This window comes from Rattus rattus, chromosome 6 (assembly GCF_011064425.1).
Source record: "Rattus rattus isolate New Zealand chromosome 6, Rrattus_CSIRO_v1, whole genome shotgun sequence".
NCBI lineage: Eukaryota > Metazoa > Chordata > Mammalia > Rodentia > Muridae > Rattus > Rattus rattus.
The window spans coordinates 63,494,902-63,503,999 of NC_046159.1; the positions used below are offsets into that span (position 1 = coordinate 63,494,902).

The 9,098-nt window shown below is 47.1% G+C and overlaps 1 protein-coding gene across 1 annotated transcript in view; it reads left to right on the plus strand.

The window, feature by feature from the left end:
• Hk2 (hexokinase 2) overlaps positions 1–2,708 on the plus strand; it is a 49,890-nt gene extending 47,182 nt beyond the window's left edge. The window contains 1 exon segment of the mRNA XM_032906302.1: positions 420–2,708. Within this exon segment, the coding sequence (XP_032762193.1) occupies positions 420–564 (145 nt within the window). The 3' untranslated portion in view covers positions 565–2,708.
• The last annotated feature ends 6,390 nt before the right edge of the window (positions 2,709–9,098 follow it).

The window sequence follows — 9,098 nt, forward strand, 5'->3', positions numbered from 1 at the left end:
GTCTCTTTTATCCCATGCTGGCCTTTGAGACATAGCCTATCTTTGCTGTGTAGCCAAGGGTAACCGTGGGCTTTTGGTTCTCTTCTTGTTTGCTGGGATTACAGACATGGGCTATCGATGCTGGGGGTGGAACCCTTATGTTGCTAGGCAAATACTATCAACTGAGATACAGGACCAACTGATATGTTTTGAAGAAGTTCATCTGCATCTCAAGACATTTGTGCCAAAACTTGAGCCTTCTACTCTTGTGGTTGGCCACTGTGGTGTAAGACTTGACGTGGCCCTCGCCCCTGCAAGCCTGTCTACAGTACCGAGTACAAAGTAAATGTTAGTTTGTAGGTGCCTTGCCTCACTTCTCACTCCTCTTTCCAGCTTCCCTTGACACCAATCAGTCACATCCCCATTTTCTCCTTCTCCAGCTTTGCCAAGGTCATGCATGAGACGGTGAGAGATCTGGCTCCGAAATGTGACGTGTCCTTCCTGGAATCCGAGGACGGCAGTGGGAAGGGAGCAGCTCTCATCACTGCCGTGGCCTGCCGCATCCGGGAGGCCGGGCAGAGATAGAAGCTTGGGGACCAGACGGGGCTTCTCTGCTTCCTCACTTCCCCGTTTTAAATTATGAGAAGATGGACCCCTTGGCAGAGAGGACCCTGTGAGACTGGGACTTTTGTCTGTATATTCACTGTAGAGTTTGGTACCCAATCCTTGGCCTTCCTGAGAATCTGAAGTAAGGAGTTGTTCGCAGTTGTTCCTGCTGGTCACCTCCTGGGATGGCCCTCCCCCACTCTACTTCCTGTACAATCCTATGGGACGGGGACGTTCTTGAGAACATGGTTGCCTCAGCTTGGAGCTGAACCTGACTGACATTTGTAGGTGGAGAACATCTTGAAATGTCGATGCTTCTCTCATCAGATGTGATGTTGGGTGGGAGGGAGGAGGAGAGGTAGGACGTCCCCTGCCCTACGTGGCTGTCCCTCTTCAACTCAACCCGTAAGCATCACCCTGCCGGTTCTAACATTTGCTGTCCTGGGATAGAGGAATCTGAACCAAAGCTAGAGTGGACGCCTTCTTCAAGTGTTTGTGGCTTTACCTCACACGGCTGAATGTGTCATCCACGAGCCACAGACCTTGGGGACAGGAGTGGCTTTGGTAGCTTTTTAGTTTTTTTTGTTTTTTTTTTTTAATTTATGTTTGAAATTTATTTAGTTTAAAGCAGGTCCTCTCCATTGTGTAATGGTTAATTTTGTAAGTAATGTATTTATGTGTTCCTTTGTTCTGTATATAGCTGGCCAGGGTCTCCTGACTCGGCCTCATGAGTAGATCATTGTAGTTCAGGATATGAGACACTGACTGGCTCTAGAAATACCTCATTCACCCGTGGGAAGAGGAGATAGGTGGAACCTCTTAGTGGGTGATTGGCAGAGCGCCAACCTCCTGGCTTCACCTTCCTCCGGGGTCTGTGAGGTGTATGCAAGGCAGGAAGGGAGACTGAGGCTGGTCCCCTGGGGGAAGGGAGCCATAGCAGCTGGCTGCTCCGTCCAGGTGCTTTCCTGACTGGTCTCACCCGGGATGTTAGCCAAAGAAAACCAAAGGGTTTGTTCTCACTGTGTAGAGGACTCGGTTTGTAGGTCAGTCAGTGTTTCAAGACGGTTTGACAAATAAAAGGAAGCCACCAAACACTGTTTTTAAAGTCATCTGATTGTTGGAGCAGACCATACAAAGCATTGAGAGAACTCAACCAAGCCTCAGGGACGTCTCGGGGGTGTTGGTGCATTTGCCCTCCTAGCAGATCCCACCTCCGGTTTGTCTTGTGTTTTATACGAGACGTTCGCTGTCTGTCTGCTTCCTCGGACTGAGCCACACCGAGCTGCCGACTCTCCTTTTTATACGTGTTATTTATTCTGGACTGTTCGAGGAACGGAGGTCGTCAATGCCCTGTTCTCTGCTCTCTGAGTACGGTTCGCTCTGAATCTGAAAGTTCACTTCTCCCTTCAAAATATTAAATTGACCACCAACATTAAACCTGGATAGGATGTAATAAAGAAGGAATAGCCTTGCAACACTAAAACAGGGATAACATAAAGACCAAAAGAAAACTCAACCTTGTGGCCCCTAAGTTTTGAACATCTTTCAAACGTGTGCTGAGCAGAGCCTGGTTACATCCAAACAAGCTCTCTGGGATGCCCAGAGGGAAGGTCGAATGTTGATTTGTTCCAGGCTGGCACTGCCTATCTGGTGTAGCTCCCTCAACCTGCAGTAACTGAAACAGACCTGAAAACCAAAGCCTATAGATGTGTACACCACTAGAGGGTAGCCACGGAGTGCAGATGGATTCCGACTAAAGTTTTCAATCTTGAATTTTAAACTTTTAAAATCAAGCACCACCTAGGAAGGGACGCTTTTTTTTTCTTTTTTTAAAGGTGAAGGTGTGTGTGTGTGTGTGTGTGTGTGTGTGTGTGTGTGTGTGTGTGTGTGTAGCTTTTTAAGGAAGTTGGCTTTCAATCCAGAGCATGAGACAGTGTGCTGTGTTCCTAGCACTAGGTTGACAGCCCTCTGCTAAGCTACTTTGTGATATTCAATGACCTTTGACTCATCTCAAATCCCTGGGCACTCGGTTTTGTCACTATGTACAGTAGAGAACTAGTTGAAATTAACCATGTGATGTTAACTATTATTAATAAATTTTAACTTTTTTTTTTTCCAAAATATTCAGTGTGTGATTGGATCTTTAAAATGGGCAATCTTTGGGCAAATTAGAACTACCTGGTCAGTCTGATCAATCATTGATGGGACCAATGCATTTGGAGGGTTGTGCTATCTTTCAGTATCCATGGAGATGGGTTCTGGGATACTAAAGCCTGTGGGGGATCAGATCCTGTGATTACTTTCATTTGCTGTTATAAACGCCATGGATGAGCAGCAGGAAACGGATCAGATGCTGAGAGCAGGGGCTGATCCTCAAGCCAGAAACAGTAAAGACAGAGGTGTGAGTTAAATGCTCTGCCCCCAGTGCCACACCTCCTCCAACAAAGCCACACCCCTGAGCCCCTCCAAACAGCAACACTAATCAGGGACCAAATACTCACGTGACTGAGAAAATGGGACATGTTGAGCATTGAACCCAGGGCCACCTTAGCGACCCCACCACCGAACTGCACCCCAGTTTCAGATGGGGTCAATGTAGCCCAAGCTGGACCAGCTTTAACCTAAATGCTGGGGTTACAGGCACGTGCCACCACCTCTGGCCCCAGAGACTGGGTTCTCACTGGGTCACTCAGTGTAGCCTTGAACTCCCTATAGTCTGGCGTGCTCTAGACTCAGGTCTTGAGGTCTCCACCCCCCTGAGAAGGTGCATGGATAGACGTCCTTTTTTGAGACAGGCTCTCACTATATACCCCAGGATGACCTGCATCTTGCTATGTAGACCAGGCTATCATAAACCTGGCAGTCCTGTTTTGAGAAGTGACAGGAGGAGAAGGACAGCCCAGGGCTGGGGAGGCTGGCTCAGGTGGGTCCCTGGAGTTCACTGGTCTACAATCCTTACTCAAGTCCGGGCCAATCAGAGGTGGTGTCTGGGGAAAACAAAGTGGACAGCTGAGGAGTAACAGCTAGGCTCCCCCCTTGACTTCCTCACATGCATCTGTGAGTGTGACTTTTCCAACCTTTGCATTTCTGAAAACATTGCCTTTAAAATGTGATAGGATTGGCAAGATGGTTAAGTGCATAAAAGAAATTGATATCCAAGTCTGATTGATGATTGATCCCTGGAGGCCACTGCAGAAGGGGAGGACTGATCTCACAAGTTGTGCTGATTTACACACACACACCCATTTTTATCCTTCCCTGAATCTGAGTCCATGATCAATCGGATTGCCTTTCTTGGTGCACACGTGGATCCTCCTTCCTCTCCCTCCCAGCCAAGCTTTCCGAGCTCATCCCGTTGGCTGCATGAGAAGCAAACTTAAGTGCGTGAGGACTCTGAAGTGATTCTCCTGCCTCCACTTCTGGAGCCCTGGAATTCCAGGCATGTGCCACCACCCCCAGCTCACGTGCCTGTTTGGCTTTTCTGCCTCAAAGCAGATCCCCTCAGACTCCCCACTCTGGGCCTCTGAACTTTGCAGCTGGCTCATTCCTGTCTGCAACCTCAGCCATACTGCTCAGCACAGTGTGGGCACCTCTGTCCCCAGGTCACTTTGGCCTCTCATTCGTTACTTCCTGTGGATGGGGATGAGGCTCCTAAGTGGGCATAGACAGCTCCCCACAGACCCGATACTGAGTCAGCAGGAATTTTTTTGTGTGATTTAGGGGACCTTTCCATCGGTGAGGCCCTCACTGTCCCTGATAGCACATGCTCACCATTTCCCAAGGTTGACTCCGCCGATTCCCCATCCGCCATCCCACCCCAGGAAAACTTAGTTCCTTCAAGCAAGAGGACTGTGCACTCAAGCTGCTCACAGCGTGGAAGCAGTTTCCCAGCCAGATCCCATCCAGCCGTCTCTTTGTTTTGTTTTCTTTAGCTGGGCCGCAGGTGCAGAAGGCGGAAACACAGGCACTCCTGTGCTCAGAGCATTTCCTAGGCTTCTCACAATCAGCTTTTGCCTTTCTGTTTTCTTATTTCCCTCTGAGCCGTTCCTCTTTTGTTCTTCCCTCGAAATCGGCAGTCCCAGCACCCTGCTTGACGCCACCTCATCATTTTTGTACGAGTCTGGATGAGGCATACATTGTTTCCTGCAGTCTCTGGTTTTCTTTATTTCCTGTTCTAAGGACACAGATGAAATACAGGGCCTGAAAACTCCAGGCATGTGCTCTAAACAGTAGGTCTTTGGCCCTTTGTGATGTTTAATAAAAATGCAAAAACATAGTTGACTAAAGTCTTTTGTCTACCCTCTCAAAGCAGGGTTCTTTTACATTTATATCTATCTATCTATCTATCTATCTATCTATCTATCTATCTATCTACCTATCTATCTATCATCTATCTCTCTCTCTCTCATTTGTGTACATGGGGAGGTCAGAAGAAAACCTAGAATCAGCTTCCTTCTTCCACCCTGTGGGTCCTGGGATCAAACTCATGACCTTAGTTTCATAGGTAGGTGCCTCTACCCACTGAGCTCTCCTACTAGCCTGGCACATTTCAAGGCCCAGAAACATTGTTGTGTTTGTATCTATTTCATTACTTCTAGTAGCTACAAATGTTTCATGTTGCGTATGTCCTGTCTGCTTGTTTGTTTTCTATGGGTGAACACCTGCCACTAACTCAACAATGGCTACACAGACACCATGGCTTTAGGCCCTCTGTAAAGGCTAATCTTGGTTGTCAACTCTGCTACATCTGGAACCAACTAGACCTCAAGATTCCAGACACTCCTGTGAGGGATTTTCCTCATGAGATTAGTTGAAGCAGGAAGCCCTACCTGGTGCAGCCCACATAAAAGGCCTGGGCAGAAGGACGCTTTTCGTTCGGTCCCATTCTCACCAAGACGCCCATCTACGCTGTTGCTACAGCCAGGACTAAACTCATCTTTAAAATTCCAATGTAGACTGGAGATCAGCAGCTCTCCAGGAATCTCCCAGGACTCTAGCACAGACTGGAACTGCTGATGGATGATCAGGGCAAAGAACTTCACCAATAGAGTTTTTATAAAAGAAAAGATTCACCAGGGGCGTATATGTCCCTCTTATAGAGATCCCATTCTGTCCAGTCCCACTCCAGAGATGCTAGAAGCTGAGCCAGGGCAATCCCAAAAGAAAAAAAGATGCGAAGGGAGGCAGCGCATCTCCAGCACTTTGCCCTAACCGAGATGTCTCTCAGATGTCTTTGTGATCACTTCTCTGAGCATCCACTCAAGACTGCACTATGGCTAATGGGGCCCACATGTGCTGCACTGGGCTCCCGTGATGACAAGCTGACCCTGTCCAGATTGAGCAGCAACCCACACTGTTAACCTGCTAACTAATGGTACATTGGGAATGTGCACGCACGTGTGTGTGTGTGTGTGTGTGTGTGTGTGTGTGTGTGTCGCACGAGTGCGAGAGAGAGAGAGAGAGAGAGAGAGAGAGAGAGAGAGAGAGAGAGAGAGAGACTGTCTGTATTTGTATACCATGTGTGTGCGGGTGCTCAGAGGCCTCCCTGGATCCAGAGTTAGAGGTGGTTATGAGCTGTCCTTTGTGGGTGCTGAAAACTGAACTCAGGTCTTCTGTAAGAGCAGCAAGTATTCTTTTTTTTTTTTTTTTTTGGTTCTTTTTTTTTTTAAGGAGCTGGGGACCCAACCCAGGGCCTTGCGCTTCCTAGGTAAGCGCTCTACCACTGAGCTAAGTCCCCAGCCCCTATTCTTAACCACTGTGCTATCTCTCTGACCCCACGGATCTATCATTTTTATTTACTAACTCAGTCAAATATATTCTAGGGGCAAAATCACTCCAGGTCAAGAACTGCCATTGCAGAGAAATATTACACATTTGAAATTGATTTTGAAACTGTTGGGTCATGGGTTGTGTTGACACAGTCACCCTGTATCCCAGGCTGGCCTGGAGCTCAGGATGTTAGAGCTTAGTCTCACAGCCATCTTCCTGCCTCAGACTCCAGCCACTATGCCTTGGGCACTTTTATTATTGCAGTAGGTAGTTTGTTCTGTTGGGTTTTGCATGTAGGTGGTCACAGTTCTACAGCGAGTGTACGTTTTAACTTTTAAATCATTAAACCTACCCTTTTGCAAGGTGGTGGTGGTGCACACCTTCAATGTCTGCACTGGAGAGGCAGGGGCAGGGGCAGGGGCAGGGGCAGGGGCAGGGGCAGGGGCAGGGGCAGAGGCAGGCAGATCTCTGAGTTTGAACCCAACTTTGTCTACAAAGTGAATTTCAAGATGGCCCAGGCTACTTAGTAAGACCCTGGCTCAAATCAAACACACAATGAAACAAAACAAAACAGAAAAACAAACAAAAACAAAACCCTTATATTTTCCTACTTAGCTTACCACGTTTACTGGGGACTTTAGTGCTAGATCAGATGGAAGTGGTAATAAGACGTTTTGTCTCATTACTAATCTTGAGGGGAATATCAGCTGAGCCAGGCACGGTGGCTCAGGTGTTTAATGCCAGCATTCTGGAGGTTGAAACAGGAGAAGTATTGTGAGTTTGAAGGTAGGCTGGGCTGCTTTGACTCCTTCCTAAAAAAAAAAAAAATTGGAATTTCTTTTTTAGATTTATATTTTATCATTTTTAAAAAAGATTTAGTTATTTATATGAGTACATTGTAGCTGTCTTTAGACATAGCAGAAGAGGGCATCGGATCCCATTACAGATGGTTGTGAGCCACCGTGTGGTTGCTGAGACTTGAACTCAGGACCTCTGGAAGAGCAGTCAGTGCTCTTAACCCCTGAGCCATCTCTCCAGCCCATACCTTACCATTTTTAAATATATGTGTGTCTGTGTGGTCATTTTTAATTTTATGTATGTATATGTGTGTGTGTTTTAATTTCATGTATGTGTGTATGTATATATGTATGTGTATATGAGTGTGTCCCTAAGGCCAGAAGAGGGTGACAAATGTCCCAGAGTACAGGGTACTGGAGCACCCAGACTTTCCTTCTTACCGTTCTGGTGGGAAAACCAAGGTCAAAGTGCTGTTTAGCTCTGGTGTCTGGCGGAGGCTCACTTCCAGATTCGCACCCAGTGTCTTCTCTTCTCCTTATGTCTTTCGGTCTCTTCAAGGGGACTGAACTAACCACCTTCCAAAGGTCCACCTCCTACCTCCATCACACAGGGAGTTAGGATTCAATGTATGAATTTGGAGCAGGGCTGGGAAGAGGCACACATTCAGTCTACAGCATCTGGTGTTGTTGAATTTTTAGCCAAAGTCTCTCCAGAGCTGCTGGATTTTGGTAAATGCCTTCTCTGTACTTACTGCAATGATTCATGATCTTCCTCCTTACTCTTCATGACTGCGCATAACCTTACCTCCTGTGAACCGTCCTTTCATTGGTTGGGAAACCACAATTGATTCTTACCACACTGTCAGAGCAGATCCTGTCTGTCATGGAGTTACTCCCTCTAGAGAACTGCTGCTCAAGGTCCAGAGCTCCCACCGGTGTCTAAGTGTCCACTCACTTCAAAATCCTTGAAAAGCCTTGACTGGGTCAGCACTCAGTGGGGCTTCCTCCTTGTCTGGGCCAGCACCCAGTGGGGCTTCCTCCTTGTCTGGGTCAGCACCCAGTGGGGCTTCCTCCTTGTCTGGGTCAGCACCCAGTGGGGCTTCCTCCTTGTCTGGGTCAGCACCCAGTGGGGCTTCCTCCTTGAATGGGTCAGTGCTCAGTGGGGCTTCCTGGTGGTCTCTTATCTCTCATGCCCTCTGGTCCCCTCCAGCTCCTCTCTGAGGAAATTGGATCGTTTGCCTAGAGTTGCTCTGGGTGACATCTCTAGTGACATTTTTTGCTCTCCTGCCTCCTGCTTTTTTTCATAAGTCGGTACTCAAGTCTGGAGTCTTGATCAGGTTTTGGCTGATATTCGAACAAATGTCTTTCCCTGAGGAAGGATGTTTCCATTATTACTCTTCATCTGTGCTGTCTGTAGTTGTTTCTCCCATTTTATGGTATGCTAGCCCCGATTTCTTTCTCTCCTCCATTCTCTGCCAGTCCTGCCAGAATATTATCGCATTAATTTTTTTTTATAAAACCGGTTTTTTATTGTTATTTTTTGTTTTCCTTTTCTTTCTCCATTTCATTGTTTTTAAAAATAAGTTACTATATTATTATTGTTATTCAGGGTTTTTCTGTGTGGAGCTCAGAGATCCCTGTGCCTCTGGACTGCTGGGATTAAAGGCGAGTGCCACCACCAGCCGCTTGTTTCTTACGTTTATTTTTTCCTTCCTGGTGTTTTTCTTCTTTGCTTGTTCTTGTCTCACCTTCTGCAACTCATGCTGAGAGCTCTCTCTGAAATCTCAAACCCCCTGCTCTCTGTGCTCCACGGTTCAGCAATTCGCATTCACTCCCATCCTGCTGCATATGCAGCCATTTTGTGGTTGTGCTAAACACACAACAATTTATAACTCGGTGTTTCCTCTTCCTTCCTTGTCTTCCTTTCTTAAATTTAATACTCTCCCA